Below are 26028 nucleotides of genomic sequence, written 5' to 3'. Positions count from 1 at the left end.
TAAAAGAGTTTCTGAGAGCTTTTGGAGGGGAAGGAGCAAGAGAAATCGGCATATAAATAACTACTTTAAAAAAGATGGATATGTGAGGAAGATTTCAGCCATGTCTGCAAATGTGAGGAAGACAGAGGTTTGGGAGAAAGGGAATGGAACAAGATTTAACAAGTGAGCTGTCAATAATGAATTAAGTATAAGACTTATGAAACTTCATAATGTTAGAGGACATCAATGAGTGAGGCTGGGAACTGCTTGCTTTATTCCCTTCCCAAAGGGGACCCCCATCAGGAGACATCGTTGGGGCAGCCAGTCGAGAATTCGAGCATGGAGGGGTCTAAATTCTATCTGTAAGTGGATGATTATTGTTCCTGAAGAAGTAAGCTGTAGAGTTTGGAACTTTTTATATTAGATCAGGAATCAGTTTTGAGGTTGAAAATCTACCATTATTTAGAGAAAATCTACTACTACTTGATTTCATCTTGTAAAGATGACTCAAGTTCTCTATAATACTATTTGGATACCCATTTCTGTTAAACATCCGTAATGTTTAACTCTCCTCATGGACTCTTTGGAGTTATAGGTTAAAAAAAAAAAAAAAAAAAAGAATCAAAGTTCTTAGGTCAATGGGTCAGGACAACATTTCTAGAGTTCTTAAATGCTTAAGGGACTTAAAGCTTTCCTGACTGGCATCTATAGTAAGAAAAATGTTACACTGTGACACAATATACAAGTTTATGTGTGTATGTATGAAACAAAAGTATATATAATTGAAACAAAGGTCTCGCCAAACAATATCTAGGTGCATTCTAGCATTTCTGCTCTGTTCCATTTCTTTACAAAATATAGCTCATCTGGGCCTCATTTCAGGACCCGTTAATGGGTTAAAACCCTTAGTTTGAAAAAGACTACTTTAAAGTCACAGAAGTTAACCTGTGTCAGAGAGTTGGATGAAACAACCAATTAGTGAGAGTAGAGTCGATTGAAATAGTGAAATTCAGGATAAACACAACAACTCTGCCAAGAGCATATTTCATTGTATTTAATTGCTTCCCTCTACTGTATTAATGACAGGTACTCAATTAATTTAACTGATGTTTTTGTAATAAAAGTACAATATAGGTGCTAATATAAATATTTATACATGGGATTTAATCTGATGGAAATAAATTACCTAATATGGGACTGAATAACCATAAAATAAAAATTTTAGAGGAAGTAACGATAATAAATCAGGTAGCAAAGAAGGTAAGAAAAAAGTTCCAAATAGATCAATGTTTAAATAGTGAAACAAATAAAAAGCCTATAGCACTTTTCTTAAGTGAAAATAATAAATTTCCACTGGATAGAAGACATATATTGCCCTCTCTGATTAATGTGAAATTCAATTTACATCAATCTGCTCAGGAAGGGGGAGTGTGAAATTTACCTGATGTGTTAATTTCATGTTTTTATAGCATAAACAGCCAAAAGGAGCACTAGGGTTTCGACTATCATGGAAGAGATAATTTGGACACCATAAAAGACAAAGAGAAAAATATTTCGGCAGCTATATCAAAATGACTAAACAGTAAGAAAATGGGTAAAAATTACATATTGACCATAGTGTGTAGAGCTGACTCTCTAGTGGTTATGTAGGGGATTTCAAAGTGTATTTAAAATATCTACATTTGTGCTTTGAGATGGAAAGGTAGAAATGCAGAGTCTAGGGATCCAGAGACAAAGCTGGTCTTACTCCTGTTTCTCTGCAGTTCACTTCAGCAGAGTGGTATTCCAAATAAGCTAATTTCCATATTTTTAAAAAGATGACACTAAAAACATAAATATTTCTGAAAGTGAAAAATCACTTAAACCTCCTAAAATCTCAATCTGATGCAATACTTAGGTATGCTAACCAAAAGAAATGGTTTCAAACACAGTTCCCAGCTAATCATAAAATGAAGGACAGAGTTCCCTTATGGAAAACATCTTGTCCCAGTATGCCTCCAAGCTGAAATCTGGGAAGTTCTGGCAAAAGCATATAAATTGATTATCACAGTTAAATAACTACATGCACAGAAAGGCTGTCCCTAAAGACCAAATATAGTGGAAAAACTGTTTTCCATCCTATATAAGGAAAAACCTGGTTCTTCCCCCCACTGTGTGTGTCTCCTGTGTGTCTCCTTTATCTTTTCTGAGAACACCTCACTTCTGGCACTTTGATTACAAACGTGTGAAGGTTTTTCCCCACACCAACAGCAACTCTTGGACACCAAGCAGGATATCCAAGAATTAACTCAATTCTGATACTATCTCCCCAAAGACAGTGTCAGATCCCACAGGCTAAGGGCTCAGTCCCATAAAAGTCTTCCCATTCTCCCCACCCACCACCTTCAGATGCTAGTCACAAACCCAGGTTATCTATCACTCATGCTTCTGATCAATTTGCTACAGATCAGAGATTCCAACTACCCACTCCTGGGGTTTAATTAATTTGCTAGGGTAGTTCACAGAACTCAGGGAAACATTTATGTTTATCAGTTTATTAAAGGATATGAAGGATACAGAGGAACAGCCAGATGAAGAGATGCATAGGGTGAGGTCTGGAAAGGTCCTGAGCACAAGAGCTTCTGTCCCCATATATTTGGGGTGTCAATGTGGATGTGTTCACCTGCTGGGAAGCCCCTTGAACCTTGCACTTTGGGATTTTATGGAGGCTTCATCATGTAGCTATGATTGATGTTAACTCCATTTCAGCCTTTCTCCTTCTTCAAGAGGATGGGGAGCAAGGCCAAAAATTCCAAGTTTCTGATCATGGTTTGGTCTTTCTGGTGACCATACCAGAGCCCTTCAGGAGCCAACCCAGAACTCTCTCATAGGACAAAAGACACTCCTATCACTCAGGTAATTAGCAAGGAGTTAGGTGTCAGGAGCAGAGATCAAAGACTAATATTAGAACAAGAGCTGTTCCTAGTGCTATCATCATTTAGGAAATTACAAGGGTCTTAGAAGCTCTGTTCCAGGAACCAGGTGTAGAGACCAATATATATTTTTTATTATCTCAGACCTAAGAGTATAAAATATAAAGGTTTAAATAGGAATTTAAATAATCAACCATGCTGTTTAGAATCAACACCTCAAATGATGCTTAGTGATCAGTGCATGTTCTAGAACCTGTAAGTCAGAAGAATACTAACTAGACGGGGGACACTAGATTAAGCACTTGGAAGCCTCAGTTTTCTCCTTAAAAATGGGGTCACCCTAAAAAAAAAACCCAAACCAAACAAAAAAACCCTACACATTGTGTATTTTTTTTAAAAAAGATTTCATTAAACACACACACACACACACGCACAGACACACACATCTGAATATGTAGACGAATTCTCATGGAAGATAACACTATCTTAGGACAAGACTACCAGGTACTAAAAAGCGTCTTGAATTTTTTAAAAAAGGAAATGAGAAATGACAAACAACCACACACTTGTGATCTGATTGACTGCAGAAATCTGGCACAGAACATGAAAACAGCAGCGGTATGAACAGCTGCATTTGGGATGAGCAGGAACGGGGACGTTAAGCTAATGCATTCAAGTAGCCCCTAGGGAGAAAGTGGAAGATGACAACGGTTCTGTCTGAAAGTTTTAAAAGTGAGCCAGGCAGTGCAAGTCTGGGCCCCCTGCCTGTCTCACAGACACATGAGGAGCTTGCCCAGCTTCAGATGCCCTGCACTTTCTGGCCTCTCGCCTGGATACCCAGGTGCGCGTGGAAGGAAGGGCATCAAGCATGATTCACCGAGGGGCTCCATAAGTGATTGTCCTAAAGAATGCTCAAATGAGGAGTGGGGATATGGGGATACCTGACAGTCTATTTTCAGCTCAGCCTCCCCACCCCCAGGCTAGCATGTGGGCTCACCCCAGCCCACTCTCTCACAAGCTGCTTATGTGCTGGTTTACCAGTTTTTTCCCCCCCGAACTGAAAACGCCCTCTTCTACTTAGCCACATTCTCCCTCTCTCTCAGAAGATAGGGCCCTTGAATTCCTATTTTTAAAAAGCTCCTCGGGGGATTATAACGCATGATAGCCAAGTCTATGTCACTCCTAAGTATTTTTCTTATGGTGCCTTCTGTTGCAATTATTTTTAGTATTTGGGTACCGTTTTTCACTTCACTTAGACTGAAAACTCCTAGAAGGCAAGTATTTGACACTTTTTCTCAAGTCCCCCTCCCTGTGCTCAAGAGAGAGCCCAGTACTCAGTAAACATAAGTAAAGCTGGTTGGTAAAAAGAATAAATTCTATTCGACAGAATGAAAGAATGAGTGAACGAACGAATGCCCTGGCTGGAGGGCTACCAAAGGGCCAGTTTGTCCCCGGGCCTTCCACAGTACCCTCACACTCCCATCGCTTCCGTTTGCAGACACCACCTGTGCAAGTGCAGAAAGCTTCCCAAGAGGGATAACATCAATTGATGGTCACAGGGAACAGTGTGAGGAGCTCCAGGGACAAAGGGCAGGGATCAAAGCATACTCCAGGAAAGGCCCAGAGCTCCGGTGCAAGGGAGGGCAAGACTGCAGGCAGTGTGGGGGTTACTGAGGGAAGGACCGAGATATCAGGGGCTCAGAGGCCTGGGGGTGGAGGATGCCAGCAATGAACCCTGCTTCTTCCTCATTTTATCCACGGCTGGCCATAAATGGAAGAGAGGGAGGGAGAGAGGGGCAATAGCAGAAGCAAAGCCAGCTTTGAACATGAACATGCAACGCAGATTAAAAATTCAGTTCAAATGCCAATACGACCCCATCAGAGGATCTAACTTGGTGTATGCACCAGGGTTTTGTGGCGTTACCTAAGTGACTGAATCCTCAGGGTCTGGGAATACTTGTTAATGTTGAGATTGTATCAGGATACTGTATCAAAATTTTATAATACCATTTCTGTAACTACTTTTAAAAGAAAAGAGACAGATAAAAATAGAAGAAAGAAAAAGAAAGGAAGAAGGGGCACCTGGATGGCTCAGTGGCTGAGCATCTGCTTTTGGCTCAGGTCGTGATCCTGGGGTCCTGGGATCCAGTCCCACGTCGGGCTCCCCACAGGGAGCCTGCTTCTCCCTCTGCCCAGGTCTCTGCCTTCTCTCTCATGAATAAAATAAAATCTTAAAAAAAAAAAAAAAAAAAAAAAAAAAAGTAAAGAGAGAAAGGAAGAAAGGAAAGAAGGAAGAAAGAAGTCAGGAAAGTGGGCCCTGTGTGGGGCGATAGGCCAGTGAAGAGAAACCCTGGGTATCAAAAACAAATGTAGATACAGGAGCTGGCGCATGAGGACACAGCTGACATCTGAGTAATGGGCAAAGCAAATGATTTCTACGTCCAGGATAAGCCACAGAACCAATGTGTTTGCCAATCTGGTGAGAGTTTCTACAGTGAGTAACCTGTTATATTCCTTGAGCTCATTAGTAGAAAAAAAAAATGCTTGAAAACACTATCAAGTTAAATTGCAGGAGAGGAAGCAAATGAACTCATTCACTCACTGACTCACTTATTATTCAACAAGTATGTATTTCGTGTCCACTGAGGTACTAGGAGAAACTCTGATGAAACCAGAAAGAGGCTCTCCAGACACCCTCCATCCCACTGATATTTCTTGGTTTCTGCCCACAGTAGAAACCTGTGAGCTCTTTCCCCAACTTTAATATCCCAACCTTCCTTGAACAAAATCACCCAACTTAATTTCTAGAACAAAGAGAAACATGCAGAGAGCCTGGGATTTGTAGGAAAGCAGCACAAAGGATGGCTCGTATTTCATAGCTCCTTTCTTCTCCTTCGTTTCTAGCATGACTTGTCATTTGTTGATTACTGCTTTATTTTTCATCCACAACCATTTAAAATTGCCATGTAACCGAAAAATACGGCTGTCTCAGGGAACCACCACCTACATACAGTTTAACATTTAACACAGAAGCAGTGTGGTATAGGAAAAAGCATCTGACTCAGAATCTGAAAGACCAGACTCTAGTCGTGGACTAGCTACTCTTACCTTCATGACCTCGAGAGAGTCATTTACTCTCTCCAAGCCTTGCTTTTAACATCAACAGAATGACAGGCAGGATCAGACGATCCTTGAGATGACTTCCTGCTCTAAGATTTTCCTGCTGTAACGTTTTGTAGTAAAAAAAAAAAAAAAAAAATGATTGTAAGTTATGTATTTTCTAACTCTGGCACTTTAAAGAAATGTAGTACCCATTCTGAACATTTAAAAATAGACACCTGAAAATAAGTCACAGATACGAGACAAAAAGTTCTAAGATCTTAAAAAAAATTGGCACCTTATGCTATTATGAAATCCTCATTTAGTGATTTTTATATTTAAACAGTTTAATTGGAATGAAATTATCAAGTTCTTCAGATTTTTCTTCTACAAGTTTCTTTCAGCATGTACACTTCACAGGCCACTTTTAATGTCAACCCTCAGTTTTCCACACCCTTTGTGTCCTCACTCACACTGCTTCCCCTTTACAGCACCTCCAGTTCCCCTCCTTTACCCAGGAAATCCTGCTAGCCATTCCTTTTTCAGTAAGCTATCATCCCAATATCTTGTATCAATCGCTGGGTCTTGAGAACTTAGAAATGAATTATGGGAAAGAGTTTTTCAATGCTGCCTTTTTTTTTCCCCCTGAAGACTCCCCCTAGCATACTGTAAAGAAAGAGAAATTGAGTAGGACACCCTTCTACTTAAAAGCTGTCAAGAACTTAAAACACACACACACACACACACACACACACACACACACACACAGAGTCAAGAATTTACCTTCATTTCACAAAGAATTCCTAAACTCCTTGTCTTGGCATTCAAGGCCTTTTACAAGCTGAGAACTTGAGAACCACTTGCTTGATGATCTCCAACCGGGATGGCTATCCTACAAGCCATTGCCTCATCTCCCCATTCCCACTGAGGAACGTCCTACTTACCATACAGAGTCCAGCTCACCACCCACCTTCCTGATAAAGCCCTTCCTGGCATTTTGTAGGAGCCTCCTCAATCCCTGACACTTCTTCTGCTAAGCTTTCAGCAGCAGAGGGGATGCATTATGCAGTTTATCATGCCGCTCAACACCTGTCCTGTTTTTAGACCTTGTCTTCCCCACCAACTGTGAGGCCATGTGTCAGGCTCCTGTGTACCCACCCCAGGGCCTGATGGCGTCACAGGGCAGCACAACTCTAGAGGGCACCCTTTCCTCCCACGTAACAATGATTTCCCACACCATTCATTCAAATTTTCAGCCTGAATGAGTAACAGAGTTGCCAGCGGGAGAGGTGATTACACATAAGAACATAAACTGTCCTTGCCCCCCAAATAAACAAATGGATCCTTTTAAAGCCGTGACTGGGGTTCCAGGGTACAAAGTTGCACTTGGTAATTTTAAGATGATGGGACAAAGTAAGTTTTACTTGAAGACAATTTCTGTGTCATTCCCAGGTACAAGAGGATGCTGATACAAAGGTATCAAAAACCTCTAAATAAGGTGTGGAACAGAAGATGGAGGAAAGGAACAGAAGGTGGGAGAAGCAACTCGGCAGGTCTGCCCTCCCGGATGCACGGTCCCTATGCCCCTAATTAACATTCTGCGTGCAGGCAGGGATTTCAAACATCAATGGGAATTACTGGCATATTAACCAAACTCTGTCTTCCAAATTGTAAGATGGTCCAAGGTACGATGCTACGACTTCAGGGGAGAGGGAAAAGGCAAAGCAATTGTTTTCTTCACAAAAAGCATATACATTAGTATTTTTGAATTAAATTTTTCTTTTGCTTGTAATTGTCAGTTAAAATTTTCTAGTTTGGGATGTTAATGCAGAAAAAGCAGTGATCCCCACATTTTATAATAGATGAGATGATTCTAGTGAATAGAATTTTTAGAGTTTACTTCAAGATTCCTCAGGAGGAAAAATGTCCTAAACACACCAGAGGGGTTTTCGTGATCCAAATAAAAGTACCTGTTTGCTTCTCGAAGGTCATTTTCCAGGGCTTGGGTCTCCCGCGCCAACTTCTGGGATCTTGTGTAGTCTCTCCAGGCTCGCAGGACCTTCAGTTGAAACTTCCAGTCGGACAGGGTCCCAGCTTTTCCCAGCGTAATCCTACGATCAAGGATCAGACTGTGCCAGGCAGAGAAATACCGTTTCTGACACTGCAACGGAAACATGTGGAAAATCACCACTGACCAGCCTCAGTGTCTCTAACACCTAACACTGGGAGCGGTCCCCTCAGATTTCCCCCTCACACTTCTTCTAACAAATCTAGGGCCTGTGGTCTTGATGAAGGGGAACAAAATATAACTGCTTTATGCGAATAATGACAGAAAGTATTCAAGTCATGCAGCTGAGGTACCCAGGCTCATGACCTAAACTGTAATACTTAGTTCTCACTGTAAGGCATCGGTCCTCTGGAGGGTTGGAGGAACAGTCACATCTAAGACCCAGGTTAAGTGACTTGTTTGAGAAGCTTGACATACCTGCTTCCCGTAGGACTGCCAGCTTGTCTTGGGAGTTTAAAATACCAACTGATTAATTAATTCCTGTTACAAACATTGCTGATGTCCTGCACAAAGGAACATGGAAGATCCCATGAGGACAGAATAGGGATCTCTGGTCCTTGGAAATAAGATAGCTAAAACAACAGTGACAGCTGAGCTACCACTGACCACAACAGAGCTTTGGTGAGCAGGCCTAGAGAGACTAGGTGCTCAGGATGTTTGGGATCTTCCGCTACTTGCATGTGATCACAAGGGAGAGAAGTTCCACTGAGCCTACGGATGTCCCCAGAAAAGTTTACTTATGGTCCTAGCCTAAGAAACTCTCTGAAATCTAGTCCCTGCCTACATCTCCTACCTTCACAGTAAACTAAATGTTCCCACTACATCACAGAACTTTCAGTTTTTGCCCTTACCTCAACCACACCTTTTAATTAATTTATTTTTTTTAAGATTTTATTTATTTATTCATAGAGACAGAGAGAGAGAGAGAGAGAGAGAGAGAGAGGGGCAGAGACACAGGCAGAGGGAGAAGCAGGCTCCATGCAGGGAGCCCGATGTGGGACTTGAACCAGGGTCCCCAGGACCACGCCCTGGGCTGCAGGCGGCGCTAAACCGCTGCGCCACCCGGGCTGTCCTCAACCACACCTTTTAACCTTTCCTATGTGCATGCTCATTTCTCAGTCCTCCCTTTCTGCCCTCTCTTTGACTACTTCAGGACTCCCTTCTTTCTGGAAGTTCTCCTGTTACCAACCACTCTCCCCAAATACAAGTGTCCTTCCACTGTTTCCAGAGCAATCTCTGCTTTCTTCCATCACAACACTCATTATACTGTATTACGATCCCCGGTTTACTGGTTTCCACTAGACTACGAGCCCCCAGAAGGAAGGGACGGGGTCCCATGAATGAAAATGGCAAATCTGAGAGTTGTATCAAGTGTTGGTAGCAATAAAACAGAATGTAACCTCACAGAAAGTGACACTGTGGCCTAAATGACCAGCCTCAACCACTTGCTAGCCCTGTCAGGGTCAACTGTATTTACTGCTTCTACCTGTATAACAACCCTTTTGCTACTTCAACATTTAGTAAGCAGCCACCATTGGATTTAAATTTGGGAACTCTGGGATCCCTGGGTGGCGCAGCAGTTTGGCGCCTGCCTTTGGCCCAGGGCGCGATCCTGGAGACCCGGGATCGAATCCCACATCAGGCTCCTGGTGCATGGAGCCTGCTTCTCCCTCTGCCTATGTCTCTGCCTCTCTCTCTCTCTGTGACTATCATAAATAAATAAAAATTAAAAAAAAGTTAAAAAAAAATAAAAATAAATTTGGGAACTCTGAACAAAGATTTAATCTCTCCTTTTGAGAGGTTTAGGGAAAGAGGGCATATAAATTAAAAGACTAATATTGCAAGTAAGCATATGCTAGAATTCTTAGAAATAGCCCTTTTGGCAAACAATGTTTTTTTATGCAAAAATTCAGTTCTATTCCCATTTAGACAAATTACAAAATCCTCTTTATTATTATTTATCAGGAGAAACCATGGCAAACTTTAAAATGTTCTCATTCCCTTTCCATTATGTCAAATGAGGGCACACTGTCTAGACCTTCATCTTAGATCCCATGAAAGGGAGGGAAGAGAAGAGAGGGAAGGAGGAAGGGAGATTTGCTGAATACAGGATATACCTCCAGTCATAAAAAGGGAGACATACAGCTGCTAGATAGAATTTTTGCATTACTACCTGCCTGTCTAACCCACAAAATAGAGCATGGGAAAAAAAAAATTAACTTGTGTGTCATGGTCAAAAGAAAACATACTATGTCTACCAGATTCATTTAAAGGACTCTCAAAAAAAAAAAAAAAATAAAGGACTCTCAAATGACTTGAAATATTCTATGTACAGCTATCTCCAATTTAAACTCCTAGAATATTTCTAAGGATGAAATAATACAAACATAACCCACCTTAGACAATAACAACACTATTAATAGTGTCCTTGGCTTTCTATATTCCGTGTCTACAAAGTTCCAAGCATTACTGTAAGCACAATATTACGTGCACTATTTATTACTTTGCAGACCATCATTACAATATAGAGACTGCAGATATTATCATGATTTACATTACCAAACTAAACTTCAAGTAGAGAAGGGTTAATGATGAAATTCAGAGTGAAAAGTAAGTGGTACACCAAAGGCTAATACTGAAACATTCTGGCATCCTGATGACCCAATCTATTAGGCAAAAAGTCTCCAAAAAATGAAGAGCATATTCTTTGCTACTTTTATCCCGCAAGAGAAAGAAGTCATAGTCATAACTGACAATGGTAGAGTACTGCTAAAGCATATCTGAATTTAAGAGGGGAAAATTTGAGTTAATAAATGCCATAGTCAATATATTTTTTTAAAATAGTTTAGATTTTGAAAGCAAAATGATCAGTTTTAAAGGTCTATAATTCAGTTGCACTACATAGAAGGAAGTAACAGCAAAGTGATGGACTCAAATCAACTTATTGGTTTTTCTTGTCTATTCAAAAGGGCAATCCCATTAAAACTTAAAAAAAAATTAACATGTGAACCAAAAATAGCCAGTTTTGCTTTTTTTTTTTAAACACATTATTATTTTTTTATTCATGAGAGACACAGAGAGAGAGAGAGGCAGAGACACAGGCAGAGAAGCAGGTTCCCTGAAAGGAGCCCGATGCGGGACTCGATACCAGGACCCCAGGATCATGACCTGAGCTGAAGGCAGAGCCACCCAGGTGCCCCACCACTTAGTTAATTTTGATTCACAGCAAATGTTATTTAGGCAAACAAGAGTCCCATAAATGTGCTTGGAGGAAAATATTCTTAGTCCCTCTTCTTTGGAAGATGCTAGCACTCTGCTTTTATTTAGAAGAGATGAGAAGTGGCATACTTCCATGGTCATGATCTATTTATTCTATTACCTCTCCCAACACCCCCCACCCCCCCCCCCAGCTGAGTCCCTGCTGTTCCCAGGCCTGCTCCTCCTCTTTAGTACTAGATTCTGGAACTACAGCAGTGCTCTGTCCTTTTGCTCTTTGAAAAGAGAACTACTATTAAAAAGCACAACTGGGTTGGAAGAGGAATACATTCTGTCTAATACATTCTATTTAATAAATTCTGTTTCAGAATTTAATGTTCTAAAAAAAAAAAAAAAAAAAAAAAAAAAAGAATTTAATGTTCTAACTAGCCAGACAACTAGGCTGACCTCCCTCCATTTCTTACCTACCTCCTTTATTTCCGTACCATGTTTTATTTCTGATAGGTTTTCCAGATATAGTCATGGATTCTTAATTTCCACATCTCTTTAACAAAGTGGTGGTGAAAAAGGCTTCGTACAAGTAAGTAAAATCCTGAAAATCACGGTGGGAAGAACTGTTCCTAAATACATGATCTGTAATGATTTACAAAATACTACAAAGTGAAATTTAGAAAGTTTTAAGGGAAATGCTCTCCTCCTTTCAAAATCTTCCACAAGACAGCATTTGATTGTTAAGGATTCCACTCAAGAGAAGAAATGACAGCTCGCCCTGCTAAATTTATTACCTGCACTGGAGTTGCCCTCGTTCTGTTGGCAAGAAAAGCTCTTCCCTGAAGTGTAATCACACTGCTGTCACGGAGAATGATTGACGTTAGGTGGAACAGCAATTTGCTATCTAATCTTCATTGTAATTCTAACCCTGTCACTAGAGATGCTTGTTCTGATTAATGAAGTGGGGAACTCATCAAAATTCCTCAGCTATTTCCCTTTTGTCAGAAAGCTCAGTGATAATTGCATCAAAATTCTCAGTCATGGAAAAATAAACAATGCATTGTAAAGAGGACAAAAATGTCAACAAGTTTACAATTTATTTCTGCCGAACAGAACTAACGGTGGTGCAACTAGTGGTCGAGGGGAGCTGGCCAAGGTTTGCCTCGATGTCAGCAAGAAAGCTACACACACCCCCCAGGACCCCAGGTGACTTCCTTGCTGCTCCCTGGCCAAAAGGGAACAAGCACTCCATAGCTAGCTACATAAGGAAGTACCTTTTTCCTTTTGGGGACCACTACAGCTAGGCAAAAGCCCCAAGGAACGTATGAAGTCCCTGGGGGTTGGGGAGAGGAGGAGAGGAGGATCCTTATCAAGGCAAAATGAATGAGCCTGGGAAGGAGTAACTTGTGACCCACCCTACTCCTGATTTTCATAATTATGCCCCAAAGAAAAGAAAGGAAGTCATTGTGCTCTCTGTCTCAAGGAATAAAAATCCCTATAACTGATTACATTAAGGAAAATACATTCAGTTCTCTGCACACAGTGCTAAGACCTGGACATGCCTGGTTCCATGGAAAGCCCAGAGGCCCAAGCTTTGACAACCACTGCTGTGCAAAATGTTAACACTGGTTACAGACAAAAAGCTATTTTTGTTATATCCCAGAAGATGCAATGTTTTAATTTCTGTATTTGTTTTTTTCTCCTTCCCCTTTTAAACTTAAAACAAAAACACCATTATTACAGAAATTTTTTTTTCATTACAGAAATTTAACATACTCAAAAGCAGAAAGAAGAAATAAACACCTCATTTAGCTTTAAAAATTATCAACATTTTGCTAATCTTGTTTTATCTCTCCATGCATTTTTTTTTCTGGATTATTTACAAATAAATCCCATACATCAGACATCATTACACTTCACTCATAAACATGTGAGTATGTATTTGCCAACATAAGGACATTCTGTAAATTCTTAATTCTGCAAAGAACTTTAATCAATAATACTGCTTATTAATCTAACTCTGCCTCACTTCAGAAATACTACAATTTCAGAAAGTAATTGCTCAGTCTTAACCACATAGTAAATTCTTAACCAGCAAAACACTCTGGGATCTTTTAAAGATGAATAATTATAATACAGCCTATAACCAGACTATTCATTAGGACAGTGCTCTTTCTCCAACGTAGCTTAGACCAGTTTTCAGGGCCTTGTGTCTTTAGGGAAGGCAGACCTGCTGCTTCCCACGTCTTCTCTCCTTTCCTCTTTCTTCCTCTTCCAGACTTCCTTCCCCCCTCTACCAATGCACTCCCTGCCCACTCTCCCCCACCCCCAGCCACACACACTCAAACTAAGCCAAGAGTACAGCTCATCTCAGAATATATTAGATAAATGTTAGGTTCACCCCCAGGGTAGCCTGACAGTAAGACAGTGATGTGATGTCATTTGTTTCTACGCATATGGTTCTCAAGATCCTTATAAATATTCACCTGAAATGTCTAGTATTTAGGGGAAAAGATATTCTACTATAAAATTTTATAGAATGGGCTCCATTTATGCCAAAGGCTCTTACTTTTTTAAAAGCAGAATTTAATCAGTTACTTTTTTCAAAAGACAAAAAAATTACTTATACATGAATTGGAACCTTTGGATCAAAAACAGCTTCATGGCATTCTGAAAAGCCAAACATCAATGCGATGTTTTGGTAAAATGGCCCTCACTGTCCCTTCCTTGAGAATGGGACATGCGAGGGACTCATAGGGTGAGGGTAAGGAAGAAGAGAACAAAATAGACAACCTCTTTACTGATAAAATTTTACTTGGAAATTTCTTCTTGGAATTAACTGTATGAAGTAATACATAATTATGTTTCAAACCCCTCCTAAAATGCATACCACACATGGTCTTTGGCAATAAGCATAGAGGGGAGAGTTAGAAGAATCTCGATGTCCTTCATGTGTATGCCTGACATTTCTTTCTCTACAGTTTTATTTGCAAAGAGGCTCTTCCTTCATTTCCTTCCCCAAATATAGACGACATTACTGAGAGGATGGTTGCTATGTTTCTGCTCAGAAATGGTTTTCCTTCGGTGGCATGTAGGCAGTCCCAACAGAACGGAGATCTCTGGGGATGAATCGTGCTATATAAATGAGGTACTTAACTATAGTTCTTATCACCTTGTCAGAAAAATCCAGGCTTCCTTTCCAATAGATCTCCCTGGTTTAGTCTGGCGTGGCCTTTTGGAAGGTGCTATGCCGTAAGCACAACATTAACAGTGATTCCTTTGGGTCACTATTATCTTACTCTCTAACAGAAAAACTCAACCAAGTAAGTAAACCAAAACCTTCCCCCATCAGAATTAAGATTTAAGTTAGTATCAGGCCATCTTTCATGGTTCTCTTCAACTTTCACAAGCAGGAAAGATCACAGACTTTCTTATTTCCTTAAGAAAACATAAAATGTATTTCAGAACAGGGTGAGAATTAAGAAGGCCATTTGTATAAGAGTTTCATAGTTAATCCCTTGTTGTTTCTGCTAATTAGCAATGACATGAGGATTGCTGAATCTCCCCAAGAGATTTCACTGCAAGATCAAAGGGAAAATAGAATAGAAAATGGAAGTAGAAAGTTTCTATACAAAAACAGGTATTTTTGATAAAACAAAGAGACCTGGTAATGAAATACGTGGGGAAGATGCATGCACAGTGCCATACCTGAAACTATGTTTGGATGGGAGGGCCTGCTCAGTTTCTCTCAGAAAGTCTATTAAATAACTTGGCCTAAATGGGATGTTAAGAGATTGTTTGGGGGAACAAATACGATTCAGAGTCAAAGCACAAAGAATTATAAGAATTAAAGGAGCTTGAACTAGAACTCCTCCTAGAAATAGACTCTTCAGAGTCTTCCTACAAATCCTCTATATAGCCTGCTGTTGGGTTTGTGCCAGTGAATCACTGCGAGGGTGCTGACAAGAGTTTCTTGTTATCTAGCCGCTCACTGCAAGACAACTAGGCCTTTTCCCCCTTTCTGTCCTGCCATCATAGTTAGGCTGCTGAGTGTTCAAGTTTCAGTATCCAAGGGCAGCTTTGGGCTCCTTCAAGAACCAGGCTAGGAATGTGGCTTGGGGTCATGGTAACAAGCCCAGGGGGCCTGCTACTTTGTGGCATTTACCAGAGGACCTTCAGGTCTCTAGCCAAGTTCGAGTAAAAGCCTGAGGAGTCTGGTAGGTGGGTTTTCTCCATGTCTCAGTTACACTCATACACAGGGGAAATCAAAATTACAGATTTACTCAATATTACAAATAAACATAAGCAACACTGAGGGGGGAGGGAAGAAGAGGACTAACTAACATAAATAATAACATTCTGGCTGAATGAGACTAGAAATGAAAATAATGTACAAATATCATACTCTGGTTTTAGTGAACTTGTTTACATAGCAGTATGTCTAGCAATTCTGAAACTACTTTTATAGTATATCAGGATTAAATAAGTAAATATATTTTGGATAATGAGTGCCACTGCCAGAGAAAGGAATTATAAATAAAGTGGGAAGGGCATTCTGAAACCTGTGGCACTGGATTAGGGTTGAAGGTATCATTATGAACTCATGAGTATTTTAATAAGCAGACAGATAGTCACAGAAGTAAGTTATACATAAGGAAGAGGGAAAGCTGGCATGACCCCTGCATTACTGCACTGGAGTTAGAGATGTCAGTATGAATTCATGGATTTTAATAGGTATACAAATAGACAAAGAAATACATATAATATGTGTATATGTGTGGGTTAGTATATACCACATATATTTCCCAGCTCTGTCTACTGAGTAGTGACACCCCAGGAGCTACGAGAGCATCCTGTATTCAGATCTTGCTTTCTAAATACTATTCTCTCATAAAGAAACCAGAGAAGTGGTTGATTCCAGGGCTAGGACAGGGAAAACACAAGATGGGCCTAGAATGCCCCATGGTGTCAGAAGAAAAGCAGTGCTCAATAAAGGATGGAAGCATTTTGAAAGAACAAAGAAGTCAACCTGAAAGACTGGCCAAAGTTAGAACAATTTGAGTAACAGTAAAGAATGACAGTAAGAGATTATCACCCACAGAATAAAATAAATATCCATGAGCTCATACTGATAAAAGAACATAACTGAATAACTGAATAAATAAATAAGTAAATGGGGAGAAAGGACAGGTTTTCTTTCTGTAGAAGAGTTTCAGTTAATAAATGGAGAAGAAAGGAGGGGAAGTACAAAATCATCATTAGATAAATGCAGTAATGTTGCCGGCAAGATCCTCCAATATATGCTAAAATTAATAAGTGAAAGTTTAAGGAGAAACAGGATATTTGCATAGTTTTACAATATCTCCTCTAAGACATTCCAAAGGAGAAACAGTAACTTTATAGTACAGGGGCACCTGGGTGGCTCAGCCAGTTAAGCATCTGATTCTTGGTTTCAGCTCAGGTCATGATTTTAGGATTGTGAGACTGAGCCATGCTGCAGGCTCTGCGCTGGGCATGGAGCCTGCTTAAGATTCTCTCTCCCCACCTGCCCTCTCCCACCCACCCCCTCCACTCACGCTCGCTTGTGCTTGATCTCGCTCAAAAATAAATAAATAAATAAAATAAAAAATTAAAACAACTTTACAGTACAGAAATCCAGCATACTAACAGTATGTACCCTCTGATATGACTGAGAAGGGCACAGCATCACTTCTTGTAATAATCCGGCCAAAAATGCATAATCTCAATCTAAGCAAGAGACAGTATCAGAGAACCCGAATTGAGGGACACTCTACAAAATATCTGATGAGTACCCTTAAAAAATGTCAAGGTCGGGCAGCCCGGGTGGCTCAGCGGTTTAGCACTGCCTTCAGCCCAGGGTGTGATCCTGGAGACCCAGGATTGAGTCCCATGTCAGGCTCCCTGCATGGAACCTTCTCCCTCTGCCTGTGTCTCTGCCCACCCCCCTTCTCTCTCTCTCTCTCTCTCTCTCTGTGTCTCTCATAAATAAATAAATAAAATCTTTAAAAAAAATGTCAAGGTCATAAAAGACAAGGGATGACTGACGAGCTGTCACAAAACTGGAAGAGACAAAGGAGACATGACATCTATATAAAACAGAATTATGGGGCAGCCCGGGGAGGGGGGAGCTCAGTGGTTTAGAGCCTCCTTCAGCCCAGGGCTTGATCCTGGGGACCCAGGATCGAGTCCCACGTCAGGCTCCCTGCATGGAGCCTGCTTCTCCCTCTGCCTGTGTCTCTGCCTCTCTCTCTCCTCTCTGTGTATTCTAATGAATAAATAAATAATCTTTTTAAAAAGTAATAAAAATAAATAAAACAGAATTATGGACTGAGTCCTAGGTATACACTCCTAGGTATACTCTAACATAGAATCATGGGCTGAGTCCTGGAATAGAAAAAGGACATTAGTGGAAAAACCGGTGACCTTCTAATAATGTCTATAGTTTAGTTAATGGTATCTAATGGTATTGTACCAAGGTTAATTTCCTAGATCTGATAATTATGATATGCTTACATAAGATGTTAACGTTGGAAAAAGCTGTGTGAAGCGTATTCAAGCATTCTGCATGTTGTTTTTGCAACTTTTCTATATGTCTAAAATAAGTTCAAAATAAGCACTTAAAAACAAAGTATAGGTTTAGATCAAGCAGATCTCTGTGGAGTAGAGATGATAATCTCGCATTTCTAAGTTACAATGGCTGAATAGGTAGACCATGAATTTTGTACAACTCTTTACAAGTCTAAAATTCATAGCTAGCTACTTCTATCTAAAACATGCATTATTTCTTCCTGTACAGTGAACTTCAGTTTTAAGTTTCTGGAAAAAATGTCTTACTCATCTCTCATTGGTTGGATAATATTTCTTGGCATGTTTTCCTCACCCCTTCTCTAAATGGCCCTCTGAGTACTCATCTCCTTTCCTATATTCCTTCAGAAATCTGAACTGTTATTGTAAGACCAATTCTATTGGTCTCCCGAAGGATGTAGCATCTTAGAGTCCTTGCCAATCTTTCTCAAAATGTTAATCCCAACTCTTAACATTTCCTCCTGCTACTCTTCCTTCTCTATTCCTAAAGCCAAAACTCTAACCAAAACCCTTTTTTTTAAAAATATTTATTTATTTTAATTTATTTATGATAGTCACACAGAGAGAGAGGGGCAGAGACACAGGCAGAGGGAGAAGCAGGCTCCATGCACCGGGAGCCCGACGTGGGACTCGATCCCGGGTCTCCAGGATCCCGCCCTGGGCCAAAGGCAGGCGCTAAACCGCTGCACCACCCAGGGATTCCCCAAAACCCTTGTTTTATATCTCAATAATTATGACTTCTTGCCCATCAGTCCAAAATGCCTCCACCACATTTTTTCAAAAATTTTATTTATTTATTTGAGAGAGAGAGAGAGAGAGAGAGAGAGAGAGAGAGAATGAGGGAGAAGCAGGCTCTCACTGAGCAGGGAGCCTGACATGGGTTCCAACACAGGACCCTGAGATCATGACCCAAGCTGAAGGAAGATGCTTAAGTGACTGAGCTACCCAGGCACCCCATGTCTCTCTCCTTTTAAATTTCTTAGACTACTGTGGTCTCTTGTTCATATCCCACTTCTCAATATTATATTCAAATTCCTGTTATGATTTCCAGGGTTTCTATAAGTCTGTACTATATTTATCAAGATCCCTCAATACCATCGTGACATTGTCCTTTCTCTTGTCAAATCTGTGCTTTCCTGCATTCATTCCACTAGCTCTCATTGAATTTCAGCAAAGCCTAAGGCTCTGGGTGGGTGTTATAAAAAATATAAAATATCCATATTTATCTTTTCTCAGCCAACCCTCTCATTTTACAAATCTTCCAAGTAATCCCTTTCACCTGAAATGTTATAAATCCCAAACGCATACTGCTGTCAATCCCACTTCATTGAAAGAATCTTCTGCTTAAATGGACTGGAGAGGATCCTCATTTGTCAATAAAAAAATTGACCAGTAATTTTTACAAAAAGTGAAAGTAAAAGAGAGGGAGAAAAGAGTAAAATAAAGTGCAGACCATGAAAAGGAGAAGTGTATCATTGCTTTAAGATCCTAGCTATCAGAAGGAAGTGACTTTTCTGAGTAATTCTTCTGAATAATCCAGAAGACTATGGAAGCCAAGCTTTCAAAACCTACCAGAGATCTACATGAGTAGTTAGTTACATGCTATGCTGAAAAGGGTAATTTAGGAAGCCACCTCAAATTAACACCCAGTCTCCCAAGATCACACAGAGAATCTATAGGAATAGACCCCAGACAGGAGAATGGAGCACTGCCCCATGCCCTAGGCCAGCTGGGTAGCACAGAACAAACAGCGTGGGCTATTCAGTATTTGCGGTGAGGTTCAGTTGGGCTTCATGTGATACTGGCCCACCTCTGATAGAGCCCTCTGTCATTTATGCTACAGAATGCTGAACAAAGAGAAGTTATAAGTCCCACCTGACGATTTTCCTTGAATGTTTGGATTAACAACGCTCTCAATTTCTTCTTTCTTTCTTTTGCCATTTTTTCTTCATACAGAAGAACAGAATCACTTTGACACAAGCCTTTTTCTGTATTTTTTGGAGAATTTTCTTCCTGCTTTTTCTGCTCTCTGTTAACAATTTTAAAAATACATGTATGAACAACAGACTTAATGACGGGTAATTACAACGTACTATTGTAGAACAAACACTGCATTTTCCATCAGAAAACAGATTTTTTTGAGCCTTAGTTTATTCCTTCATAAAATATAGATTCAATAAGAGTGTTACACTCTGAAAAGTAGAAAGCCCTATAGATATTTTGGTAAAGTACTTTTATTGAGTTTACCATTGAGTGATACTTTGATAAAAATTTGAGAGTTAACAACTCCTAGGTATTCTCTCATGTAGACATAAGTTCTCTCTTTTCTTCGAAGGGAGGAACAGAAAAGGGCCCTCAGATAAGGGATAAAATTTTTGCCCCAACGCTTTTACAAGGTTTCTAGGGAGGAAAAATAATGAAAGAATCAGATATTCTTGCATAAGGAGGCAGTGGAATTTATATTAATTCTAAAATAGCTGAAAAGAGAAAAAATAGAATTTAATAACAATAAGGAAAAAGCTTTCAGGACGCCTGGGTGGCTCAACAGTTGGGCATTTGCCTTTGGCTTGGAGCGTGATCTTGGGGACCGGGGATCGCATCGGGCTCCCCGCAGGGAGCCTGAGTCTCTCTTCTGTGTCTCTGCCTCTCTCTCTGTGTCCCTTGTGAATAAATAAATAAAATCGAAAGAAAGGAAAGAAAGGAAAGAAAAGAAAGGAAAGAAAAGAAAGGAAAGAAAAGAAAGGAAAGAAAAGAAAGGAAAGAAAAGAAAAGAAAAAAGAAAGAAAAGAAAAAAGAAAGAAAAGAAAGAAAAGAAGAAGAAAGAGTTTTCAGGCAAGTGACAGGAATTGCCCAGTAACTTCGTTGCTTATCTCTCTGGTCATCCTCTATCTCACCCACCTATCCATTCTCATCCAGGTCTCTTCCCCATGACAACTCAGGCAAGCTCACAGTCACTGCTCTCTTATTGGAGTGTATTAAAGTATATGTATGTGTATTTGTGTAAGGTATATATACCACCAATGCTAGAGTAAAAATAGCACCTAGTCAGCAATCAGGATTCCTGGGCCTTGGCCACAAATCAGCTGTGAGAGCTCATACAAATCACCTTGTCTTTCTGAATTTCACTTTATACTTGTGGAAATGAAAATTGAGAGAGGGATGCCAGAAGAGTCTACATGTTAAACCTCACATACAGAGAGGACATACAATGTTACATCTTATTATTGGTGAGGTTAACCATTACTTGGTTAAGGGGACTTCTCCCATATAAAGTTGCCATTTCTCCCTTTGTAATTAATAAAGCTCTTAGAGAAGATACTTTAAAACTATGCAATGATGCAGATTTAGGATAGCTTACAAATAAGTTAAAAAGCCCTATCAATAATAAAATTGTACTGATTCTATCCAAATGCCATGACGTTGTTAGATAGTTATGGGCAGAGCATAGTGGCCATTTAAAGAAATACAGTTCTAAAATTATGGATCTGATTTTCTAAAATAATATTAAAATATGTATCTGTCATGAAAGTGATAGCTGCTCACTGTGAAATACTGGATATAAAAGCCAGGAAAAAAAAACAACAAAACACTGACATGTCAGTGCTGTCTCATCGTATAACCATTTTCATTAATTTCTCCAGTATTTATTAATGTCCATTATAAATAATATCATCTTGATTATCTTTGTGCACAAATTTTTGTCTGGATTTCTGACCATTTTCTTATAGTTTTCCCAATATTGGAATTTCTAGGTCAATCGTAATATCATGTTATGTCTCCTGTTGTTTATTACCCAATTGCCTTCTGGAACGTTTAAATCAGTTCATCTGCTAGCAGTAGAGTGTATTATCCACATCACTGGCACTGTGGATAAGATCCAAACTTTTAAAAGGAATGGGTGGGCAGTGAACATTTGTTGAGTGCCCACTATGAGCAGAGCATCCCATTACCATCAAATGTTACTTGTTTTCACATTTTAGGTCAGCCTAGATTTTTCAGGGTTTGAGAGCAATCTGAAAAGTAAGGTTGACCTTAGCAAGAACTCACTAAAACACTGGTGATCGTTTTCTGAAAGGAATGGGGTCTGGAGGAGGCCTCAGCCTGGCTCTTGAGAGAGTAAAGCACATGTGCACTGGTGAGCTGTTTTAAATTGGATAGACAGAGTAAGAGCAATCAGGAATTCCGGCAGAAAAGTTGTGTAGGCTGATGGGGGTGGAAGGGATTATCTAACAGGTCTTTCTGGCCTCTGTGTTTGAGATTCAGTCACATCAGGCACGTTGCTCCAAGGCTTTTGCAGGTCATCCATCAGTGCTGTTTCTCAGCATACATACGTTAGTTATTTCATTTAGAAGCTCATTTTCTGCATGAGGATACATAACCGTACTATATCCTATGAGGACTATTTTGATTCTCCTCTTATGTCAGGTATTCCTATTCTTCATCAGTGGTTGGAAGGCAATGGTAACACTGTATGATTATCAGAAGATAAGACACCCACAGGATTCACATAGGCTGAGGCACAATTAGCAAACGTGCGTAAGGAAACATGTTTAATCTTAATGTTTGGGTAACCAAAGAAATGCAAACTAACATAATACCTATTAAAAGCGCAAAAATATTGAAAATGATAGTACTCTCCATGCAAAGAAGAATGTGGTAGGTAAACTGGCCCACTGCCAACAATAGTGTAAATAAGTACAACCCATTTGGAAAGCAATTTGGCAATATTTCAAAAGTCGTCAAAAGGCCTATACCATTTACCTCAGTAATTATACTCCTAAGAAAATAAAAAGCTCTATGCTTAAGGAAGCTCACTGCATTATTATATGGTGAAAAATTTGAAATAGTTGAAATGCTTATCAGAAGGGGGGGAAGGTTATTACATAAATTATGGTCTAGGAACTCAATGGAGAAATAGTATGAGACCTCAGGACTCTGGGCAATGTGTTAATTACAAGAAGCAAAATAAATTAAATGTACTTTATGGTTGCAATTACGTATGTAAAGGGATCAAGACCCAGAGGAAACAGAAAAATGTAAACAGTTAATTTGTTAAGATCATGAAATAGTGGGTGATTTCTCTTGGGTGTTTTGTTTATCATAATGTCCATGTTTTTAAACTTCCAAGTACTTCCAAAATGATCGTTTAGACAAAAAGTCTACACTGCTCACCACGGCTGGCTTACATTTTCCATGCTTCTTCCACAGCAAGTCTCCTCTCAATTAGCTCCCTCCGCAGCTTTACCATCTCCCTTTGAATCTCCTCCTCCTCTTTCTTGGCCTCCAGAGCCTTCTTTTTCTTTTCTTCCTGTACCAAACACTGAGCCTCTAAGAAGACTGATTTTTTCTGGATCTTTTCCATTCTCTGGCGCTCCAGTTCTTTCTCACGTCTCATGCGATTCTCTTTCACCTTAAAGAGAATACAATGAGGGTGAAATGCAGCCTTCCAAATAGAAAAGGATATGCAAAAGCTTAGAATACATTTTCAAGTTCACGATATGCCCAGTTTGAAACATTCTGGCCCAGAAGCCCCACTGTTCATTGGAAGAATAGGAAGAAATCCCTTCTTTGCTTGGGTAAGAACCAATACAAGTCTAGATGAGGTCAGGTAAGAGGGCTCCCAGAACTCTGGGAATGATTTGCATCATGGAAAAGTTGAAAGTCTAGTGCGTCAGACACCAAGTTCTGGATTCTTAATAATGACTTCCCACCCCTAATATTTTCCAAGGTGTACACTACTGCTGTGTGCACTCTGATTATAATTTAAGAAAGAATATGGATATTCTGGGGAGGCTGCATTGTGAAAGATACAACAATACTTTAGTGCCATGAGGAACACTACTCACTTTTATCATTTAAATATATCAATGATTCTGGCTCATATTTGGAAATCAAAACCATGACTTTCACAGATATTTCTGAATAAGCACAGTCAATTTTTCAAACCTATTAATTCCCTAGACCCTAGAGGCTTTTCTAGCTATGAATTAAGGAGTGCTCCTTTCCCTTCCACTTCACTTACCTTCAACTTTATCTTACTCTCCAGTTATAATAAGACTTCTAGATACTGACAATCTCTTATTGAGCCTCCTCTCCTCCCTTTTATCACAAAGCCAAACTAGGATCATACTTCTATCCCTTCTTCTAACATCCTCAGTGCTTTGGCATACCTTAATATTTGAAAGCAATCAGAAATTCAGGGTTTTGAAAGACAACATACAATGTATAGACATCCGTTCTAGTTCAGGCTTAGTTCTGGACATGTGGGAAAGACTTGGTCATTCTGATTTCCTGAAGCTTCCCTACAAAGAGTTGAGATGCATCTTTTTTCTATAACCCACTATTTATTCCCTTTGAAGAAAAGAAAGTTCCCATATGCCTTTCTAATTCAAAACAGCTGAACTAGATTTAATTCAGATCTGTCCTCCCTTTCAAATTATAATCACAAAATGAGTGAATTTTTCAGTTGTCTGGAAAAGAATTATCATTATAACATTCACTGGAATATTCATGATATTAATATTTTGATGTCACAGTTCAAAAATCAAATTCAAACAAAACCAATCTACATATTTATAATAGTACCATATACAAACTAATAAAATTTAGTTCACCACTCCATTGTTCAAAAATCAATTATTCCTTTTTTCGGTTTTCTTAAATAAATTGTTTCCTGTCCTCAGTTTATGAGCATTATTTTTCTTCTGAAGTTCTTATATTTTTATTCTTTCTAACCAAACCACAGATGGCACCCTTTTTCATAATAAAGCCTAAGTCTTTATTTAAGCTTATTAAATGTGCTACACAAAGATTGCTTCCTGTTACCCATTTTAATTTTGTTTTTCCCTCCCACCTGCTTATGTCTCATCTCCATGGTAAGACGAGGATCCTTCTGCTGCTGCTTGTCTTGGTTTCCATTCATTCCAAGATCTTCCAACATTCCAGAATCCACCACTTCTTGATGGAGCAGATGGTCTATAAATTTTTGAACAGTGGTACTTTCCTCTTCTTCCTCCAAATAGCCACACAACTCTGGGGGAGACAGAGCAACAACAAAAAAAGGGAAAATTTTTTAAAATTTAGTACAATTTCCATATTTATGTAAATAATCCTGGTACAATAAAAATACAAAGCTGTGAGTGTTCAATAAATAGTAACTGATAATGCCAACTGGATGAGGATAGCCCTGAGCAATTAACTACCTTCAACTGAAAGGAAAAAAAACAAAAAAAACAAAAAACAACCCTCCACTCATGAGGAATTATCCTCACCCAAGTCACTAAAGACTCCTTATTGCCAAATGTAAAAGCTACTACTTCAGTCTAAACATCCTTGAAGAATCCATGGCTTTTTTTTTTTTAATGGATTTATTGAGGTATAATTGATGTACATACAATACACTGTAAATATTTAAAGTCTACCATAAGTTTTGATATATACATCTACCCATAAAACCATCACTATAATCAAGATAAGGAACATGATGTCTGTCAGCTCCAAAAGGGTCCTCATGCTGATTTGCAGTCGTCTCCTCCCACTCCTCCCCATGTTCTGTCTTATCCCAGGCAACCACAGACCTCTTTCTCTCACTATAATTTACATTTTCTAGAATTGTTTTTATCAATTAAATCATACACTATGTACTTTTTTTGATCAGGCTTCTTTTACTCAGCATAATTATTTCTGAGATTCATCGTGGTGTTTTATCAATAGTTTATCACTTTTTATTGCTGATTAGTATTCCACTGTATGGGTATACCATAATTTAGTTCATTCATTCATGGATGGACATTTGGGCTGTTTCCAGATTTTGGCTATGACAAAGTTGTTATAAACATTTGTGTACAAGTTTTTATATGAACATACGCTTTCCTTTCCCTTGGGCAAATGCCTAGGAGTGGAATGGCTGGATCATAGAAGTAGCTGTTTAACTTCTTAAAAACCTATCAAACTGTTTTCCAAAGTGGTTACACAATTTTATATTCTCCCCAGCAGTACAGGGGTGTTCTAGTTCCTCCACATCCTCATCGATACTTAGTATAGTCAGTCTTTGGATGTAAGCCATTTTGATAGGTAAGTATGTACCTACTCAAGGTAGTTTTAATTTGCATTTTCTCAATGACTAGTGATGAAAACATTTTCCTTGTTGATGTTCTG

General features: G+C 39.4%; 1 protein-coding gene and 1 long non-coding RNA gene across 5 annotated transcripts in view; one reads left to right on the top strand and one right to left on the bottom strand.

Annotated features, from left to right (window-relative positions):
• Nucleotides 1-26028, bottom strand: part of CCDC191 (coiled-coil domain containing 191) — an 88640-nt gene that overhangs the window by 46448 nt on the left and 16164 nt on the right. For all 4 annotated transcript variants that reach the window (XM_072811667.1, XM_072811668.1, XM_072811670.1 and 1 more), the window contains 4 exons: nt 24725-24903; nt 23058-23281; nt 19747-19900; nt 7961-8151 (listed from right to left, as the gene is read on the bottom strand). In XM_072811667.1, coding sequence (XP_072667768.1) covers nt 7961-8151; nt 19747-19900; nt 23058-23281; nt 24725-24903 — 748 coding nt within the window. The remainder of the gene's footprint in view (nt 1-7960; nt 8152-19746; nt 19901-23057; nt 23282-24724; nt 24904-26028) is intronic.
• LOC140624766 (uncharacterized) lies at nt 8-7782 on the top strand. Its single transcript, XR_012024226.1, has 3 exons — nt 8-162; nt 1449-1561; nt 7443-7782. It is a non-coding gene; the product is annotated as an uncharacterized lncRNA (long non-coding RNA).

Source organism: Canis lupus, chromosome 35 (assembly GCF_048164855.1).
Source record: "Canis lupus baileyi chromosome 35, mCanLup2.hap1, whole genome shotgun sequence".
Taxonomy (NCBI): domain Eukaryota; kingdom Metazoa; phylum Chordata; class Mammalia; order Carnivora; family Canidae; genus Canis; species Canis lupus.
Note: the sequence above shows the minus strand (reverse complement) of the source record. Positions and strands in the feature narration are given on the sequence as shown.